General features: G+C 42.7%; 2 protein-coding genes across 10 annotated transcripts in view; both read left to right on the forward strand.

Moving 5' to 3' along the window:
- ZHX1 (zinc fingers and homeoboxes 1) overlaps window positions 1-8,127 on the forward strand; it is a 29,081-nt gene extending 20,954 nt beyond the window's left edge. For 3 of the 5 annotated variants that reach the window (XM_062188035.1, XM_062188037.1, XM_062188036.1), the window contains 2 exons: window positions 951-3,803; window positions 6,551-8,127. In XM_062188035.1, coding sequence (XP_062044019.1) covers window positions 1,176-3,800 — 2,625 coding nt within the window. In that variant the 5' untranslated portion in view covers window positions 951-1,175 and the 3' untranslated portion in view covers window positions 3,801-3,803; window positions 6,551-8,127. The remainder of the gene's footprint in view (window positions 1-950; window positions 3,804-6,550) is intronic. The other 2 variants (XR_009865687.1, XR_009865688.1) reach the window with 2 other exon arrangements.
- Window positions 8,128-20,367: 12,240 nt separating this feature from the next.
- Window positions 20,368-21,742, forward strand: part of C4H8orf76 (chromosome 4 C8orf76 homolog) — a 29,915-nt gene continuing 28,540 nt past the window's right edge. For 3 of the 5 annotated variants that reach the window (XR_009865692.1, XR_009865690.1, XM_062188039.1), the window contains exon 1: window positions 20,368-20,515. Coding sequence is in view for 1 of the 5 variants with exons in the window: in XM_062188039.1 (XP_062044023.1) it covers window positions 20,399-20,515 (117 nt within the window). In the remaining 4 variants the exon portion in view is untranslated. Of the gene's footprint in view, window positions 20,516-20,677; window positions 20,805-21,742 lie in introns of those variants that run through there. The other 2 variants (XR_009865694.1, XR_009865693.1) reach the window with 2 other exon arrangements.

The raw sequence follows: 21,742 nt of genomic DNA on the forward strand, positions 1-21,742 counted from the left end.
TGCTTCTCCTGGTCTCCCATGCGGGTGCAGGGCCCAAGCACTTGGGCCATCCTCCACTGCACTCCTGGCCATAGCAGAGAGCTGGCCTGGAAGAGGGGCAACCGGGACAGAATCCGGTGCCCCGACCGGGACTAGAACTCGGTGTGCCGGCGCCGCTAGGCGGAGGATTAGCCTGTTGAGCCACGGTGCCGGCCTAAAATGTTATTTTAATATTTAATGCTTAATTACTTTAATATTTAACATTTAAATATTTCAATGCAAAATTTATTTGTGGGGCCAGCACTGTGGCATAGCAGGTAAGGCCCTGCTGCCTGCAGTGCTGGCATCCCATATGGGTGCCAGTTCAAGCTCTGGCTGCTCCACTTCTGATCCAACTGTATGCTATGGCCTGGGAAAGCAGTAGAAGATGGCCCAAGTGCTTGGGTCCCGGTACCCGCATGGGAGACCAGGCACATTAGCAAGGAGCTGAATCAGAAGTGGAACAGCTGGGACTGAACTGGCCCCTATATGAGATGCTGGCACTGCAGGCTGCAACTTAGCTTGCTATGCCACAGGCTGACCCCCTATTGAGTTTTGTAGGACTGTTTTCCTATTCATTCTAGTTTGACTGAATAAACATTAAACTTACCTACTTGAATACAAGCTTCTTGTATGCACTGGAGATACAGACATGAATAAGATGTTAGCCAAAATAGCTCCACTAGGAGAGCTTTAGATTGAAGATATCCTCAGAATTTCAGAGACTTTGTTTTATCTCAGTAGAACTTACTAAAAAAGTTTTAAAAGAATAGGACATGATATAATAAGGGATATTTTTTCTGATTCTTGTCATATTCTCGATCTTTATAGTCTACATATTCAGAAACTTCACTAAGTAAAACATAACTGTAACTTGTTTCAAAGATCGTAGTCACTGATTTTAAAACATTTTCAAATTTATTTTAATGTAGGTGATTGGAGTTGTGCTTCAAAAATTTCAGCAGTTCAGCAGTATTTTATCTGCCAACAATACACTCTTTACTTGATTGCACCATGAAAAAGCTGCTAATGAGACTTGTTGAGCACAAAAATGGACTTGAAGAACCAAAAGCCATTGTTTTCAAATGAAGAATACTGAGTAGTTTTAAGCCTCAATGCTTTTGAATCACCTCTGAGATTTTTTCTGTAACATCAGAATGGCAAGCAGGCGGAAGTCAACAACACCATGCATGGTTCTTGCCAGTGACCAGGATCCAGACCTTGAGTTGATATCAGATGTGGATGAGGGTCCCCCTGTCCTTACACCTATAGAAAACACCAGGGCAGAGAGTATCTCAAGTGATGAAGAAGTTCATGAATCTGTGGATTCTGACAATCAGCAAAATAAAAAAGTTGAAGGTGGCTATGAATGTAAATATTGTACTTTTCAAACTCCAGACCTAAATATGTTTACTTTTCATGTGGATTCAGAGCACCCCAATGTAGTGCTAAACTCATCGTATGTTTGTGTGGAATGCAATTTTCTTACCAAAAGGTATGATGCACTTTCTGAGCATAATCTGAAATATCACCCAGGAGAAGATAATTTTAAGTTGACTATGGTGAAACGGAATAACCAGACAATCTTTGAACAAACAATAAATGATCTGACTTTTGATGGTAGTTTTGTTAAAGAGGAGAATGCAGAGCAAGCTGAATCTACAGAAGTTTCTTCTTCTGGAATATCTATCAGTAAAACTCCTATCATGAAAATGATGAAAAATAAGGCGGAAAGCAAACGAATTACAGTCCATAATGACTCCGTTGAGGGTGCTCCTGAAGAGAAAGAGAATGAAGTCAAACCAGACCGTGAAGAAATTGTAGAAAATCCAAGTTCTTCAGCTTCTGAATCTAATACAAGTACTTCCATTATAAACAGAGTACACCCAAATACTGCCAGTACAGTGGTGACCCCAGCAGCAGTTCTTCCTGGGCTAGCACAGGTGATAACTGCCGTCTCAGCTCAGCAGAATTCTAACTTGATTCCCAAAGTCTTAATCCCTGTTAACAGCATCCCCACCTACAATGCTGCGTTGGATAACAATCCGCTTTTACTTAACACCTACAACAAATTCCCTTATCCAACCATGTCAGAAATTACAGTTCTCTCTGCTCAAGCAAAATACACAGAGGAACAAATCAAGATATGGTTTTCAGCCCAGCGTCTAAAACATGGTGTTAGTTGGACTCCTGAGGAAGTAGAGGAGGCAAGAAGAAAACAATTCAATGGAACAGTGCATACTGTACCTCAGACCATAACTGTTATTCCCACACACATTTCCACAGGGAGTAATGGCTTACCATCTATTTTACAGACATGCCAAATAGTTGGTCAGCCAGGTCTGGTTCTTACCCAAGTAGCTGGAACAAATACTTTACCGGTAACAGCACCTATAGCCTTGACAGTGGCAGGGGTTCCAAATCAAACAAATGTACAGAAAAGTCAGGTACCTTCTGCTCAGCCTGTTGCAGAAACAAAGCCAGCAACAGCAGCAGTTCCAACTTCTCAGAATCTCAAACATGAAACTGCATTGGTAAACCCTGATTCATTTGGCATTCGGGCAAAGAAAACTAAAGAACAACTGGCAGAACTAAAAGTTAGCTACCTTAAAAATCAGTTTCCCCATGACTCAGAAATAAGCAGACTTATGAAAATAACGGGATTGACAAAAGGAGAGATTAAAAAGTGGTTTAGTGACACAAGGTACAACCAGAGAAATTCAAAGAGTAATCAGTGCTTACATCTCAACAATGATTCCTCTACCACCATTATTATAGACTCCAGTGATGAAACCACGGAGTCCCCAACTGTTGCTACTTCACAGCATAAGCAGTCCTGGAATACTTTCCCTGACTTTACACCCCAGAAGTTCAAAGAGAAAACTGCAGAGCAACTTCGAGTCCTTCAGGCAAGTTTTCTCAACAACTCTGTACTTACAGATGAAGAATTAACTAGGTTAAGAGCGCAAACCAAACTAACCAGAAGAGAAATTGATGCTTGGTTTACAGAGAAGAAGAAATCAAAAGCTTTAAAGGAAGAGAAAATGGAAGTAGATGAAAATAATGCAGGTAGTTCCAAAGAAGAAGCTGGAGAAGCCTCTCCCGGAGATGAATCTGTTGCACCTAAGTCAGGGAGTACAGGCAAGATATGTAAAAAAACACCCGAGCAGTTGCACCTGCTTAAAAGTGCATTTGTCCGAACCCAGTGGCCATCACCAGAAGAGTATGACAAATTGGCTGAAGAAAGTGGGCTTGCCAGAACAGACATAGTTAGTTGGTTTGGGGACACCCGTTATGCTTGGAAAAACGGAAACTTGAAATGGTACTACTACTATCAAAGTGCCAATTCCAGTAGTATGAATGGTCTGTCTTCCCTTAGGAAAAGAGGGAGGGGGAGACCCAAAGGGCGGGGAAGAGGAAGACCTCGTGGGCGGCCTCGAGGAGGCAAAAGAATGAACAACTGGGACAGGGGACCATCACTTATAAAATTTAAAACTGGAACTGCAATACTTAAAGATTATTACCTGAAGCACAAATTTCTTAATGAACAAGACCTTGATGAGCTTGTTAACAGATCACATATGGGCTATGAGCAGGTCAGAGAGTGGTTTGCGGAAAGGCAGAGAAGATCAGAATTAGGTATAGAATTATTTGAGGAAAACGAGGAAGAAGATGAAGTTATTGATGATCAGGATCTAGAGGATGAAGAGGAAACCGATGATAGTGATACTTGGGAACCTCCACGGCATGTGAAGCGGAAGCTTTCTAAGTCAGATGACTGAAATGTAAGTTTTTAATCTGAATATATTCTAGTATTCATTAGCCACATTCATTCTGAACAGTCACCTTATTGTAGCAATCATTTTTGCTTTTGATCTTTTTTTCTAAAATAGTTTTCCTTTGTCCTAATAAGAGAGCCAGCTGCCACCAGTAAAGCCAAGAAATGTAAGATTACTGTGTATAGTTTGATTGGTATATTTACCATGTAGAGCTTAATGCTGCTTTGATTATTTTTCATGTGAAATGTGTTTTACTTTGTTTTAAGGGACAGTTACACATTCTCTAAGAAAGGAGATTAATAGAGTTGTGATTTACAGATACTAAAGGTAATTTAAGATGCATTTCTTGCCACCTCCCTTCACTAAAGCTTGTTTTTGGTGTTTATTTTTTTCTGTTTAAGAATTCAAGAATGAAAACTAAAAGGAAAGGAGAAAGTATATCAAAGGAAAGACTTACACAGTTTTAGGAAACTAGGTGAAAATGAGTCTCTTTTTTTCTTCATTATATTGCTGCCAAAACTTTATTAGATTTTTTCCTAGAGCTTAAAATACTTTATGTATGTCTTTTTCTATTAAAAGCCTAAGATCTGTATAAATTCATGTTTGCTTATGTGGCATCTGTTGTGACAACTGTGATGTAAATTACTTCTATCTTAGAGATTAAAAGGCACATAGCAGATTTGGTATTAAATAAACTCAATTGCATAAACTATTTTTTCATTTTTTTTATGTAAAACAAACCTGCTACCAGCACAAACACTGTATTTGGTTGAAAATATCTCTCTTTCATCTTAAAAGTTTAAATTTAAAAGGTTTTAGTATGTTCCTCAAATCTTAATTATTTTATAGATTAGGTTGATTAAAATATTACTGTAGTTGCAAATCAGTTACCTGCTTTGGAGTTAGGACTTAAATTCTTAATACTTCCTGGAATTCAGTAACCTGGTTTTACCTTTTCTAGTCTGTTTTGGAGTATGCCAGGATAAAAACATGCTGTTTTGAAGACAATGCAATTGTTATGAAGTGCTGCTGAGTGTCTGTCAGGGGTCTAAAGAGCATGTTGCTGTTAGAAATTCCTGCAGTGTTCTCCAATAGTGAGGGGGAAACAAGGCGCAGACCCTTATTATTATTTCACGTGTGAGCATGCTTTCTTATTCTCTTGGCTTGTTGTATTCCTTCCCCATGCTTTTATACTCGCTTAGTCTATGCAGTATTTCCTTAATTTCTCTATGTCTCCTCCCTGGTTTTATTTATTTTAACAATTATTTATAGAGAGTTTAATATGTGCCAGGCACTATTCTTATTGCTTAGCAGTCCTTTTTCAGGTTTTATTTTCATTAACATTTTTAAGGCATAAAAACAGATGGAATAAAAAAAAGTACCTATTTTAATAAGCAGTATAAATCCTATTCCAGGGTCTACAGCGTAATGTAACCATTGTAAGTCACAAGAAGTTAAACAGTTTTATACAGCTTCATCCTGAAGTGCAGCCCTCCGCTTCCTAATGTCAGAACTCTCCAGGCTTTCTTCTGACCCAGATGCATAAAACATTTTAACAGGCATTTTTACTGCTAAACACAAGAGTGCACTCAGCCAAGATTAAGTCAACACATTGTTGCTGCAGTGGTTTGTTGTTACAACCTCTGCAGTGATTTTCTGGGAAGTTGTAGTCTTCCAAAATTTAATTTTTTGGTATGATTTAGTTTAACTCTCTTTTAAGTTTATGTGGTTAATTCTTATGTTATATAAGAAATTATTAGCACCATAAAATTCACATAAAGGCAGTTTTCAAAAAATCAAATATGTGATGTGTGTACTTTTGTGGTACATATAGAGTCATACCTCACTTTCAGAAGATTTATTTGAAAGGCAGAGTGCAGAGAGAGAGAGAGAATGATCATCCATCCTCTGGTTTACTCCCTGAATGGTAGTAACAGCTAGGTCTGGGCCAGGTTGAAACCAGGAGCTTGGAACTCCATTTGGGTCTCCCATGTGGGTAGCAGGGGCCCAAGCACTTGGGCCATCTTCCACTGCCTTTCTAGGTGCATCAGCAGGAAGTTGGATCAGAAGCAGAGCAGCCAGGACACTAAATGGGTATTGTGATATGGATGCTGGCATCACAAGCAGCTGCCCCCAAAATGCCAGCTCCCATGCCTTGCTTTCAGAATATATAAAAGTCTAAAATTATAAAACACATTAAACAAAAAATAAAAACAATGAAAAATACATTAATCACCAAGTTATTATTGGTCTAATAAGATACTTTCTCACTTTAAGAGGATTTACCATAGGTTTCCTCTGAAGTTATTTCTTTATTTAACTATGACTCAATTTACAAAAATAAAAGTTGCTGAAAACCTTCCCAATGTAGTTATCGCAGAAAGTAAAGTACATGTCTATCTTTTGCAGGGGCCAGTCTTGTAAATAAGAGAAAAAGTTGAAATTTTTAGATTTCATAGCCTGTGTATTCCAAATACTGACAATGACATATAAACTTCCTAATAACTTTTAAATAAATTATTACATAATGGTGATAAATGTCTATAAGCAAAGCTGGCATCTGCAGAACATGTATCAGAGCAGCACACAAAGTCTAATGTGTTATGTAAGATACATGGGACAAGTGGCCTCAGTATTGATAAGCATACCAGGGGCATGGTCATGATTGATTGGTGTCATTTTTTTGTTTCTGTAAATAGTAAAACCACAGTTTTCTTTAAATTTTCTTTTTTTATGGTGTTTTTCTTTTATAGCTGCCTAAAGCATTGAAGGAGAATCAATTCTTCAGCTCAAGATGTCTGATTAACTGTGAATGGGCTAAGTCTTTGATGACACTGAAAACGTTTTGGGACATACAGACTCTCAAAACACAGGATCCAATATCCAAAAGTAATGGAACTTAATCTTGTGCCAAAGTTAAACTACTGCAGTTGGCGGAAGTTCTGCAATGTAAATAGAACACTAATTAAAAAACAGCTTGTAAAAAATCAAATTTTAATACAATACATTTTTATTCTGATATAATGGAGACATTCTAAATCTTAGACTTTCTGAGGGGGTTTAATGACCACTAGAACTTTTCCTCCTATTTCGTCCGGCTTCCTACTGTGTGTCTGGTAAGATGGGCTTTATTGCCTATATTCTTTGATATGTGATTAAACTTATAGCTTTGAGTGACCAAACATTTTACAGAGTAAAAATTGCTAGAAATGGGGGGAAAAAAAAAACATGGTTTATTTCTATGTCTTACTTATCAGGCCCTGCACTAAGACTAAAAATTGTGCATGGGTTTATACAATTTCAAGTCTAAAGACAGCCTATTTAGATATGTTGGAATAGTAAGATTTTGGGATCTTACTGGCCCTTGATGATTGGATCTTTCATTAAACACATTCATAGATACCACTGTTTCTATTTGTAATACTTCTTTTACTTTTTTCATTAGAAGCTGAATTGCTTTTTATTAAACTGAAGATAATATCGAAGAATGAAGAGAAACTGGTGTAAGAATTTGGGTAGGGTGAGACTCTGAAATAAATATTGTACCAAAAATGTGAAGAAATAATCATATGTAGTTTCCTTACAATCATATGGAAATCAGAAGTGTTCATACAGATGTCAGTTCAAAATTTTCAAGAATTACCGCTTTGTGAAATTCTGCCTTGCATAACAATTTCAATGAATGGAAATTCTGAACTGGTCATAATGAGTTAAAAGTTAGCTTTGCACTTGTGAATCATGGGATGTTAGCCGTTAACTGTCACTGTGTCAGGAGACTGAATGTTCATGCTAACTTAGAAGCTTTGTCAAGACCGGTGCTGTTCATTCATGTTGACAAGGACCCTCTCTTTCGTGACCATAGGACCATTTTTCAAAATGTGCTTTCTTCACAGAAGAAATACTCAGTTTAATTAGCTTTGGCTTTTAAAATGTTTTCCTGAATGACCAGATAGAGTGGGCTTGGCCAGTTTATTTGATCTAACTTAATGAATACTAAATATTCAGCTCTTGGTTAAATGTTTGTCAGCTAATTAAAATGTTACAAAAAAGCCTTGAATATGCATGCTGCTTTCATTTTTATAAACTTTTTATTTTTTAACTATAGCTTTATTAGTAATTCCAAAATGCTGCAATTTAGCTGATTTCTTCACTCAGACAGCTGGCTTTGTGGGTGGCTTTTTTCATACTACTGTTAACTTTTTTTTTAAAAAGAAGCAATGTAAAGACTATAACAATTGAATGCACTAAGCTGTTTTTCTTCTACACATTTAAAAACTTCTTAAAGCACTCTGTATTATATTGATTAAATTGCTCCCTTTTCTAAACCATTGCTAATGTGGTCTGAGTTTTGTTTCACAGTAATTTTCATATTTTCAAAATTCAAAATGTCAAGTATTGGAAATGATGCCTTTAAATATATTTATTTTATGGTTCCCTTGAAATATGTTAACTCTGTATAGCTGTAAATAACCATTAGTAAATTTCCCCATCTTTTGTAGGCTTGATAAAATTCTACTCTGATGTTTGTTAGCTTTTAAATATATTTATTTGACAGAGCAAAAGATCTTTCCTCTACTGATTGATTGTGTCCTTGTATACAAAATAAAAGTTAGCAGTGATTAGAGTTTTCCGTGATTTTTTTTCCATTTTATTAACTGAGTCAGTTTTCTGAAAATTATGGTCATATATATATTTTATGTACACTTATATTTAAAAACATAAAGTTTGCCATTATATCCATTTTAAGTGTATAATTCAATGGCATTAATTATATTCACAATGTTGCACAACTATCATCACTATTTCTAAAATCTTTTCATTGCCCCAAGCAGAAACTTGTAACCATTAAGCAATAATTCCCTATTCCCCCTAGCCCAGGCCTGCTAACCTCTATTCTACTTTCTGTCTCTGTGGATTTGACAACTTTAAATAAGTATAATTGCACAGTGTTTTTCCTTCTGTGTCTTGTTTATTTTACTTAGCATATTTTTAAGGTTTCATCTGTGTCGTCAGAACACCATTCCTTTTGATGACTGAATTATATTTCACTGTGTGTATCTACACACCACATTTTTGTATTCATCTGTTGGTTGGAACTTGAGTTTTTCCATCTTTTGACTATTGTGAATAATGCTGCAGTGAACACCAGCATGTAAATTTGAGTTCTCATTTTTAGTTCTTTTAGGTGTATCCCCAGGAGTGGAATTACTGTCATGATAATTCCATATTGAACTCTTTGAGGAACCATCAAACTTTTCTGCAGTGCATTGCATAAGTACCTTTTTTTAAAAAAAAGTTTTTTATTTATTTGAAAGTCAGAGTTAGAGAGGGAGAGACAGAGAGAGAGGTCTTCCATTCACTGGTTTACTCTCCAAATGCCCGCAACAGCCAGCGCTGGGGCCAGGCCGAAGCCAGGAGCGAGGAGCTTTTTCTAGGGGCCCACGCACTTGGGCCATCTTCTGCTGCTTTTCTCAGAACATTAGCAGAGAGCTGGATCAGAAGTGGGGCAGCTGGGACTTGAACTGGTGCCCATATGGGATGCCAGTATCTCAGGAAGCAGCTCTACCCACTATGCCACAACACTGGCACCTACATAACTACTTTTTTACATTCCACAAGTAATGTACAAGGGTTTCAGTTTCTCCACATTCTTGCCAACTCCTTTTATTTTCAGTTAAAAAAGTATTATGTAATTCATGTAATATAATGACACTAGTCACTAGGAAAATGCAAATCAAAGCCACATCTTTTCATGTGATTATTGACCATTTTTACATATGCTTTGGAGAAATGTTTGTTCATGTACTTATGTCCAGTTTTTTTGTTTTTTTTTTTTAAAGATTCACGTTATTTATTTGAAAGGCAGAATTACAGAGAGACTGAGAGAAGAGAAATCTTCCATCCACTGGTTCACTCTCCAAATGGTTGGGTTGAACCAGGCCAAAGTCAGGAGTCTGGAACTCCATTCAGGTCTCCCACATGGATGGCAGGGGCTCAAGTACTTGGACCATCTTCTACTGCCTTCCCAGGCACATTAGCAGGCAGCTGGATGGGAAATGAAGCAGCTGGGACTTGAACTAGTGCTCATATGGGATGCTGGCCTTGGAGGTGGCAGCTTAACCTGTTGTACCACAATGCTGGTCCCTTTGCCAGCATTTAATTAAGTTTTAAGAGTTTCTTTATGGGGGCCAGCACTATGGCGTAGTGGGTAAGGCCACCGCCTGCAGTGCTGGCATCCCATATGAGCACCGGTTCAAGTCCCACCTGCTCCACTTCTGATCCAGCTCTCTGCTATGGCCTGCGAAAGCAGTAGAAGATGGTCTAAGTCCTTGGGCCCCTGCACCCACATGGGAAGACCTAGAAGCTCCTGGCTCCTGGCTTTGGATTGGCACAGCTCTGGCCATTGTGTCCAACTGGGGAGTGAACTAGCAGATGGAAGACCTCTATCTCTCACTCTGCCTCTCTTTTTCTCTGTGTAACTCTTTCAAATAAATAAATGAATCTTTAAAAAAAAGTTCTTTTTTGTATTCTGGATGTTGCAGCCCCCTCAGATTTATATATTTGCAAATATAGTCGGTCTTCATTATTCAAAGATTGTGTACATGCAAATTTGCCTACTCATTGAAATTTATTTGTAACCCCAAAATCAATACTCATGGGATTTTTTTTTTTTAATTGCGTATTTATTTACTTGAAAGGCACAGTGACAGAGAGGGAGAGACAGAGCTCTCCCATCTGCTGGTTCATTCCCCAAATGCCTACAACAGCCAGGGCTGGGTGAGGCCAAGTCCAGGAGCCCAGAAGTTAAGGTCTCCAATGTGCGTGATGGGCCCGAGGACTTGAGCCATTGTCTGCTGCCTTCCCAGGAATATTAGCAGGGAACTAGGCATCTAGGACTCAAATTAGCACTCTGATATGGGATGCAAGTATCCCAAGTCACCACTTAAATCGCTGTGCCACAACCTTCTCCCACCATGGAACTTTTCTTGATCATTCCGCTATGTACAGAATGGTGGAAATTTTGAGTTGCTCACTGCACGTATTTGTAGTTAGGCTCTGACAAGGTGATCTCTGCCTTGTTACAGCTCTCGTTCTGTACAGAAGCATCCTTTTTATAATCGTGTAGTGCCATGGTTTCCATATTTTTATTTATTTATTTATTTATTTATTAAATTTTTGACAGGCAGAGTGGACAGTGAGAGAGAGAGAGAGACAGAGAGAAAGGTCTTCCTTTTGCCGTTGGTTCACCCTCCAATGGCCGCCATGGCCTGCACTCCCAGGCCAGAGCAGAGAGCTGGCCTGGAAGAGGGGCAACCGGGACAGAATCCGGCGCCCCGACCGGGACTAGAACCCGGTGTGCCGGCGCCGCTAGGAGGAGGATTAGCCTGTTGAGCCACGGCGCCGGCCACTAGTGGGTTTTAAAAATACTTCCCAAAGATTGTGCTGAAGTGCTGTGTGGTATTCGTAAATGTCTAGTGTTCACACTGTCACGTGCCCTGTGGAAAAAATACATGTTAGATAAACTTCAGTGCAGGCATGAATTACAGTGCTGTTGACCATCGTGTATTAAGACTTCTTTAGACCGCGCCGTGGCTCACTAGGCTAATCCTCCGCCTACGGTGCCGGCACACCGGGTTCTAGTCCCAGTCAGGGCGCCGGTTCTGTCCTGGTTGCTCCTCTTCCAGTCTAGCTCTCTGCTGTGGCCCGGGAAGGCAGTGGAGGATGGCCCAAGTACTTGGGCCCTGCACCCGCATGGGAGACCAGGAAGAAGCACCTAGCTCCTGGCTCCTGATCGGTGCAGTGCGCCGGCCATAGCAGCCATTTGGGGGTGACCCAATGGAAGGAAGACCTTTCTCTCTGTCTCTCTCTCTGAATAACTCTGCCTGTAAAAAAAAAAAAAAAAAAAAAAAAAAGACTTCTTTAAACAAACACACTTAAATGCAGTTACATATTGATATGTTGATGAAAATATTGTGACCAGAGGTTCATAGGTCCCTAACTCGAGCTTTTGTTCAGTATTTGCTAATTCAGTTTTCACAGTGACTTTGCAGAACACAATCACTGTGAAAAGTGAGATGTGGCTCCATTTTCTCCGTTTGTGTGCTTGTAATGTCCTTTGATGTGCAAAAAACTTCCAATTTTGCTGAAGTCCAGTCTATCTGTTAATTTTGTCGCTTGAGCTTTTGCTGCCATATCTAAGAATCCATTATCAAACCCAGGGTCATAATTTATTGCTATATTCTAAGTTTACAGTTTTAGTTTTTTAATTAACATCATGAATCCTTTTTGAGTTAATTGTTGAAGATGGTGTGAAGTGGGGAGGAGGGTCCAAATTCATTCTTTTGCATGTAGCAATCCAGTTATCCAGCACCATGTGTTGAAGTGACTATTCTTTCTTGGCATCCTTATCAAAAAGTCAACTGGTTATATGTGTGAAGGTTTATTTCTAGACTCTTCCATTGGTCTGCACTTTGTCACTATGTCAGTGTCACACTGTTTTGATTATTGTAGAAAGTTTTGAAAGTAGGAGTGTCCTTCAGCTTTGTTCTTATTCAAAACTATTTTTTGTCTACTTGGCTCCCCTTCTGATTTCATGAGTTTGAGGATTTTCTTCTCCACATAAAAAAAAGGCTATTGGAAATTGTTTCTTTCTTTTCTATTTTTTTTTTTAAGATTTATTTATTGGGGCCAGCACTGTAGTGCAGCAAGTTAACGCCTTGGCCTGAAGTGCCGGCATCCTATGTGGGCGCTGGTTCGAGACCTGGGTGCTCCACTTCCAATCCAGCTCTCTTCTATGGCTTGGGAAAGCAGTAGAAGATGGCCCAAGTCCTTAGGCCCCTGCACCCATGTAGGAGACCTGGAAGAGGCTCCTGGCTCCTGGCTCCTGATCAGTGCAGCTCTTGCCATTGCAGCCAATTGGGGAGTGAACCAGTGGCTGGAGGACCTCTCTCTCTCTCTCTCTCTATCCCTCCCTCTCCCTCTCTCTCTCCCTCTCTGCCTCTCCTCTCTCTCTGTGTAACTCTGCCTTTCAAATAAATAAATAAATCTTTAAAAAAGAGATTTATTTATTTATTTGTAAGAGTTACAGAGAGGCAGAGACAGAGAGAGAGAGAGAGAGAGAGAGAGAGAGAGAAGTCTTCCATCTGCTGGTTCACTCTCCAAATGGCTGTAATGGCTGGAGCTGTGCCAATCCGAAGTCAGGAGCCAGGAGCTTCTTCCAAGTCTCCCATTCAGATGCAAGGGGTCCAAGGACTTGGGCCATCTTCTGCTGCCCTCCCAGGCCATAGCAGAGAGTTGAACCAGAAGTGGTGCAGCCAGGACTAGCCCAAATGGGATGCCAGCACTGCAGACAGTGGCTTTACCTGCTATACCACAGAGCTGGCCCTGTTGGAAGTTTAGTAGGGATTATGTTGTATCTGTGGATTGTTTATGGTAGTATTAATATCTTTATCATATTAAATGCTCCTAATCATGACCACAAGATGTCATTCCATGTATTTAGGTCTAAGTGTCTTTAAACCATGTTCTATAATTTCTAGGGTACAAGTCTTTCACCTTAAAAATAAAAGTAGTTAGCCAGGTCTAGGATAGGTCAAAGCCAGGAGCTGGAGTCTCAATCTTTCTTACATGGGTGGCATGGAACCAACTACTTGAACCATGACCTGCTGCCTCCCAGGGTGCCTATTAGCGGGAAACAGGAGCGGGGAGCAGAGCCAGAGACTTCAGTATGGGGTATGTCCCAAATGGGATTTTTAAAAAACAGTTATGTACTTGAAAGAATGTCAAAAAGAGGGATAGACTTAGAGATCTGCTGGTTCGCTGCAGGGCTGGGCCAGGCCGAAGCCAAGAGCCAGGAATTCTATCCATCCAGGGCTGGGCATCATCTGCCTTCCCTGGTGCATTAACAGGAATGCTGGATCCAAAGCAGAGCAGCTGGGACTCCAACCAGGACGCTGATGTGGGATTCTGGATCGCAAGCAGTGACTTAACCCACTATCCACCGTGCTGGCACCACCAAATGGTATCTTTTGCTTTTGTTTTTAAATATTTATGTATTTATTTGAAAGGCAGATTTACAGAGGCAGAAACAGAGAGAGAGAGAGAGAGAGAGAGAGAGAGAGAGAGAGAGAGAGAGATCTTCCATCTGCTGGTTCACTGGTTCACTCCCCAGATGGTCACAATGGCTGGAGCTGTGCTGATCTGAAGCCAGGAGCCAGGAGCTTCTTCCGAGTCTCCCAAGCAGGTGCAGGGGCCCAAGGACTTTGGCCATCTTCTACTGCCCTCTCAGGCCATAACAGAGCTGGATTGGAAATGGAGCAGCCGGGACTCGAACCAGCCAGTGCCCATATGGGATGCCAGCACTGCAGGCGGCCGCTTTACCCACTATTCCACAGCGCTGTAATCTAAATAGTATGTTAATCACTATGCCAAACAACTTCCCCTTTCACCTTTGTAGTTAAATTTATTCCTATGTGTTTTATTCTTTTAAAAAATATTTATTTGAGAGGCAGAGCAACAAAGAGGTCTTCCATCTGCTGCTTTTTACCAAAGGCCAGGGCCTGGGTTAGGCTGAAGCCAGGAGCCTGGAATTCTATCTGGGTTTCCCTCACAGACTTGAGCCATCATCTGCTGGCTCCCGAGATGCACATTAACAGGAAGGTGAATCAGAAGTGGAGTAACTGCGACTTGAACCAGGCACTGTGTTACAGGATATGGGCGCCCCTTTGTGGTGGCTTAACATGCTGTACCACAATGCCTGCCTCAGGTGTTTTATTACTTAGATATTGTTAATGGGGTTGCTTTCTTAATTTCCTTTTTGCATTGTTCATTGCAGGTGTATAAAAATACAACTTTTTTTTTTTTTTTTAATCTTGTAACCTGCAACTTTGCTGAATTCATTTAATAGTCCTGGAACTTTTCTTGTGAGTTCTTTGGAATTTTTCCATACATTGGATCATGTCACCTGTGAATAGATATCCTTTCCATTTTGAATGTCTCTATTTACTTTGGATAGAACTTGGAAAAAAAAAAAGGAAACAAATAGCAGTACACTCCTCCCTCAGGAGGGGTCTCTGACCGTCGTCTCTGTGCTGTGGCATTCTAACGGTTATCCAGGCTTGCACAGAGCCTAGGGATCAGTCCACAGTGAAAGCTTGGGGTCTTAGAGCTTTTCTGAGTCGTGCCCTCAGCATGTGCGTGACTTCCTGAATTCTCCCACACACACAGGCATTTTTCAGTGTTCTAATTTCTGTAAGAAACCCTCCTAGTCGTACTTCCCAGGCCTTGATAGTCCATTGTAGGCCTCAATGTAATCATGCTCGTTCTTGCGTTGCTTTTATTATTTATTTTTAACTTTTTTTTTTTTTTTTAATTTTTGACAGGCAGAGTGGATAGGGAGAGAGAGAGAGAGACAGAGAGAAAGGTCTTCCTTTGCCGTTGGTTCACCCTCCAATGGCCGCTGCGGCCGGAGCACCACGCTGATCCGAAGCTAGGAGCCAGGTGCTTCTCCTGGTCTCCCATGGGGTGCAGGGCCCAAGCACTTGGGCCATCCTCCACTGCCTTCCTGAGCCATAGCAGAGAGCTGGCCTGGAAGAGGGGCAACCGGGACAGAATCCGGTGGCCCGATCGGGACTAGAACCCGGTGTGCCAGCACCGCAAGGCAGAGGATTAGCCTAGTGAGCCGTGGCGCCGGTCTCTTGCATTGTTTTTGAGCAATGCCCATTGCTCTTTGGCCCAAGTTCTAAGTTAGTCAACAGAGATCAGCATCTTTATTAGTTCCTCAGGCAACAGACATTTAAATTTTTTTAATTTATTTTTTTAAGATTTATTTAATTATTTGAAAGAGAGAGAGAGAGAGAGAGAGAGAGAGAGGTCTTCCACCCATTGGTTCACTCCCCAGTTGGCCACAACAGCTGGAGCTGTGCCTATCTGAAGCCAGGAGCCAGAAGCTTCTTCCAGGTCTCCCACGTGGGTGCAGGGGCCCAAGGACTCAGGCCATCTTCTACTGCTTTCCCAGGCCATAGCAGAGAGCTGGATTGGAAGTGGAGCAGCTGAGTCTTGAACTGGCGCCCAAATGGTATGCCGGCGCTTTAGGCCAGGGTGTTAACCCGCTGCACCACAGCGCCGGGCAGACATACTTAATTTGTAAATAAGGTCTGTTCTGGTCCCTGTGAAGTCAGGGACCAGGGTCCCACACTGGGAACACGGACTGTTTATTTGTTTCCTCACTAAAGTTCCATGAGAGCAAGCATCTTGTCTATCTGAATTTATCACTGTTTCCTTCACTCTGAAAACAGGGCTTGGGTTATAGTAGATACTCAACAAATTTTAGATGAACCAGTGAATGTACCCAGTATAAGGATTTATAGAATGTGATAAACATGAGTGAGCTCAAAACGTTATGTAAATTGTGAAATGCCTGTGAGAATTCATGGGGTGGAATTTGTGTCAGCAGTGAACGGTACGTTTTACTTAAATAGAAAAATATGGTAAAGGGCAAAAAGGAATATTTACAAGTATCCGTGGAAGCTGAAAAGGGTGGCTGAGGAGAACTTCTTGGGTAAGCAATGGAGGATAGACGTGATTTCATTATGGAAGGTGTCTGATAGACTACTAAACCTTGTACTTCTCTATACTGGCACATGACTGAATCCGTAAGTAATTTACTTGCTTGTTTATCATCTGTCTTCCCCATCTTAATAGCGTTGGCCCTCCCTGAAATACACTGAGGTATGCATGTGCATACATGAATACCATGTCCCTAGGAGGACCTAGAGGAGGACACATTGCAAATCAATCAAGTCAAACAAACATTGAGTGAGGACCTGCTGGGTGCCAGAGAGTGTGCTTTTGGCTAGACACAAAGAGAGTGACCTAGTTCCTGCACAGAGTGAACACAAGGTCAGCTGAGGGTGAAGGGCAAGTGAGCACTGGACAAGAAAGAGCCTGGACAACAGGCCCAGGAGATGCCAAGTGCCCTGGCAGAGACACATATGGTGCTCAGTGAACTCAGGCAGGAGCCAGGTGAGCCAGGTTGGGGGATCAGGAAAGGCTTCCTGGAGTCAGCCAGACACAGGGCACTGGAAGGGGCCTTCCTGACCAAACAGCGGCTGGGACCTGTTCAGTGCAGGGCAGGTTGCAGAAGTAGAGAGAGACTCAGAGGGGACAATACGGGAGGCCTGTTCAGGAGAGCAGCTGGCTGGAGAGCAGGGCTCAGGTAGGAGCATGGGGTGGGGGAGGGATGTGTGCAGCACTGGGAGAGGTTTCCCAAGTGTATCTGTACGTCAGAACTCACCACTTGCAGTGCGTGGTCACTGTTCCTCAATTACATCTCAAGAGAAATGTAAGCATAACATTTTGAAAGGAATATGTTCAAGAGATCTGTTGTAGAACATGGAGACTACAATGAAGAATAATATACTGTATTCATGAGGATTGCTGGGACCAGCATTGTGGCAGAGTGGGTTAAGCTGCTGCCTGCAATGTCAGCATCCCATATCAGCATCAGATCGAGTCACTCCTGCTCCACCAGCTCTGTTGTGGCCTAGGAAAGCAGTGGAAAATGGCCCCTGCACCCACGTGGGAGACCTGGAAGAAGCTCCTGGCTCTGGGTTTCAGAACTGCCCAGCCTGGCCCTTGTAGCCATTAAGAGGAGTGAACCAGTAGAAGGAAGATATCTTCTCCTCCCTTCCTCTCTCCCTTCCTTCTCTCCATAACTATGCCTTTCAAATAAATAAACCTCTAAAAAAAAGAAAAAAACTTGCTAAGAAACTAGGTTTTTAGTGTTCAGTCCACAAAAAAATGAGGTAATGCATGTTAATCAGCTTGATTTAGTCATTCCACAAGTATGCATTTTTCCAAACATATTGTACATGACAAATACAAAATAAAAAATATTAAAAATCAGCTTTTACTGATAAAAATCTATAGAAACACTTTTTTATGATATATAATTTTAGGTGCTTGTGGAATTCCCATTGTTAACCCCTAACACTATCTAACACCTGCACTTGTTAAGTGAATAAGGTAGATTTAACAACTGTGGAATGTATAATGCCCTACTCTTTCATTTGTGTACTATTTCAAAATGATATTGTCACTGTTTGTCTGCTTTCAAAATAAATAAAAATAAAAACGGGTAGGTGAGGTAGTGCAGTGGCTTAAGCTGCTGTTTGTAAAGCCAGCAGCCCACATCAGAGTGCTGATTTGAGTTCCAGCTGCTCCACTTCCAATCCAGTTTCCTGCTAATGCACTTGGAAAAGCAGCAGATGATGGCCCCTGCCACCCATGTAGGAGTCCAGGATGGAGTTTTCATAGCTTCTGGATTTGACCCAGCCCAGACCCACCTATTGTAGCCATCTGGGGAGTGAACCAGTGGATGGAAGAGCTGACTCTCCCTCCTTCTGTCACTCTACCTTTCAAATATACACAAACCTTTAAAGTAAATGAATGATTAGCCAAGACACTGTGGCAAAAAAATATCCTACATGAAGGGTCTCTGTGAGTGAGACCCCAGTGGGAAGAAGGGGCCATCAAAGAAGGATGTACTTTTCTCTGAAGGGAGGAGAGAACTTCCACTTTGCTTGGGCCTGTCTAAATAATGTTGGAGTTTGTGGACTCAAAAGGCTTCCATAGCCTTGGCAGCTCATGGCAAGAGCCTCAGGTGATCACTGATGTCATAAATAAGAGTGTTAATTGTTAAATTAACAACAGAAATCACTGTGCACTTATTCCTCATGTAGGACCTCTGTCCTTAATGAGTTGTACTATGAGAATTAACTGCAAAACTTGTTGTCAAACTACTTTATACATTGTATGTGTGTGTGGGTGCAAACTGTTGAAATCTTTACTTAGCATAAGTTGGTCTTCTGTATATATAAACTAAAGGTGAACCTTAATGAAGAATGGAATAGGAGAGGGAGAAGGAGGTGGGACAGGAGTAGGGCTGGGAGGGTGGGTATGGAGGGAAGAACCGCTAAATTCCTAAAGTTGTACCTATGAAATTTGCATTCATTAAATAAAAGCTTTAAAAAAAACGAATGAGTAGAATGACATTGTCCTAGGAGCACTCTAACAAGTGAAGTAGTGGTTTGCAACTTGCTGTCCCAAATCCCATATCCTCAAAAGTGATGGAACTTCTTGAGCTTGTTTTCATTATTGGCAAAGGCCCCATGCTAATTACATTGTTTTTCTTCAGTCTTCTTAGAATCCCTAAGAATTAATTTTTTTTTAATTTTAGGCTGGAAAAATAACATACAGTGAGGCAATACTGGTAGATTCAGGCTGGGTGGAAGCTTGGATTAGCTGTTTTGTTTTTTTTTTTCTCTCTCTCCCTGAGAAAGATATCTTCCATCCACTGGTTCACCCCCCAAATGTCTACAATGGCCAGGGCTGGGCCAAGACTGGAGCCAGGAGCCAATGAATGCAGCCCAGGTCTCGCACCTAGGTGGGAGAAACCGTTAGGTGAGTGATCGCCTAGGGTCTGGATAAGCAGAAAGCTGAGTCGGGCTAGAGCCTGGAATCAAACCCAGACGCTCTAATGTGGGACGTGGGTGTCTTAACCACCAGGCTAAATACCATTCGTAGACTCCATTTTCCTGAAATACAGTGAAGCTACTACTAAGTGCAGTCTCATTTCATACACAAATCCTCCAAAACTTTGAGGGGAAAAGAAAGCAAAACGGTTCTTAGTAATAAAGAGAAACCCTTGAGCCCAGGAGCTCTCAGTCCGAAGGGCAATGGTAGTTACCTTTTCCCCATGAGCTGCCCTAATGTGGCTCCCCGAGCATTTCCGCAGAATTTCCAGCTTAGCCGATGTTCTGCCATGTTGAGGTGACATCCGGGGGGCTCAGAACAGGTGAGGATAGAACTTCCAAAACCAAACAGCCTTCAAGAAGAAAAGGCTAAGAGAAACCCTCCCTGCCTTCTTTTGTTTTGCTATTGGCACCTGGAGCAGGGATTTTTGAATCAATATGTATACCCCTTTGCTATCTGACAGGCATTTTATATGCACCTGCAATGCCCATTTCACAAATTTGGTTGAACAGTTAGTGAAACTGAAGTAGGATCGCGATCCCAGACATATCTGTCACTTGAGGCTGTGGCACCATGCTGTATGGGGACACTGACTCATTTCTGGATTTCCTGGTTCATTCCAAGTAATGACCGGTCCTGGGCGAGCCACTTAACATTTTCCAGCTTCAACATCTCCATTTGCAACATGGGAGTGGCTTGTCTTTCATAATGTGGTTGCTAGAAGACAGAAAGTGCAAAAACAGTGCTTAATACAGCGCAGGGAAATTGTCAGTGGTTGAAAAATGGTACCTACCAGCTTTAAACAGCTCCCCTGGGCCGCGTGCTCTCTGACGTGCGCTGGTGAGGATGCTCTGTCCATTTCCCGACACACAGTAGTCAAAGCCTCGGGCCTGGGGGCTTGTCAGTTCTACCTCATCCAAGACTCCCATGGCCGCACGTCTCGTGGGCCACCTCCCAAAGACTACAACTCCCGGCATGCCATGCTCTCGGCGGTGGAGGCCCCGCCCCTTCCGCTCGGCCCACACGTGGGCACCGCCTCCTCCCGTTGACCCGCGCGTGGGCTCGCGATGGAGGCCGGATGCTGGTTGTTGGGTTGCGAGTTCGAGGATTCGGTGTTCGAAGAAAGGCCCGAGCGGCGGCCTGGGCCTCCAGTGTCCTACTGCGCCAAGCGCTGCGAGCCGCAGGTGAGAGGGCCGGGCCCGGCCGAACCGGGCCTCAGACGCCGCCGCCTTGCTTCTCTGCCTGTGCGCTCCCGGGCTCCCGGTCAGCCCTTGTCCACCCTGGGCCGCGCACGGACGCGTGCCCTGCTCTCGCCCCGGCCCTGAAGTCTGCAGTCACCCCGGGTCGCCTTCCCTGGGCCTGCCGCCCGCGGCACCGCTCACCTGTCCAACCTTGGTGTTTCCTGGCCCGCCCTCTAGGTCCGGCGGACCCTCCCCTCTTCTGCTGACCCCTCCGATGTTCACGTTTGTACAGGTGTGTCCATTTAAGGCGCAGCTCAAATGCCGCTGCTTCCAGGAAGCCTCTCCTGATTGCCTCTTCCAACCAAATATGTGTGGCTTCCTCCCCCCCACCCTTAGCTCCTGATTGAAGCACTTGTCATTCAGTCAGACCCGGAGCGCTAAATGACCACACGGAGGGGGTCGGTCTGTAAAGCGATGCCCGCCAGCAGGAACTCCGTGAAACTGTTACTTTGTATCATCCCAGCAAGCACAACTAATACTTAGGGAAAACTGCAGTGTTGGGGGCGCTGCGCTGGATTCCTTTACCTGTGTCGTGGCCTCTGTTCCCCCACAACGATTGGACTTAACAGATGCCAGGCTCCGGCACCTCCTGAATTTTTGTTTTGGCTCATTTTCTCCTCCCTGGGCAATCTTTCGAAATCACTTGCCGTGCCGCATCCTGTAGACGGAAACCAGGGAATGGGCTTGGGTAGGCTCCTACTGGAGCCGGAAAAGCTCTGGTGATGGCCCAGGACCCCCGTGCCGGGTTGGCAGGGTCGGCCAAGCACTTGCCTTCCTGGGTGTCCCTCGGTCGTTTGGAAAAATAACACTGGCTGGCAGGGTCCCTGTTGAGAGTGAAGTGAGATTCTGCATACGGACACGCTTTGTCCGAGTGATGTGCTGTGTCCTGATACAGTGAAATGCAAAAGTCACTTGAGGATTTGTTGCGAGGTGAAGGCGAAAACCTTCTGCCCGTAGACAAACCCAGAGAGGTCTTAACTCAAGTCGTGTTAGTTTCCCCAGGTGTGGACCTGGGAGTTTGGCTTAGAGGAGTCCAGGATCGGCTGGGACCACCTGTGTTCCCACCTGTTAGTCCCACCTGTGTTCACACCTCCCCCATCCAGAGGGTGTCTGAGTTTACAGCCGTCATTCGAAAGCCACTCTTACTTCCAGTAAGAAAGTGGACACTTG

Source organism: Lepus europaeus, chromosome 4 (assembly GCF_033115175.1).
Source record: "Lepus europaeus isolate LE1 chromosome 4, mLepTim1.pri, whole genome shotgun sequence".
NCBI lineage: Eukaryota > Metazoa > Chordata > Mammalia > Lagomorpha > Leporidae > Lepus > Lepus europaeus.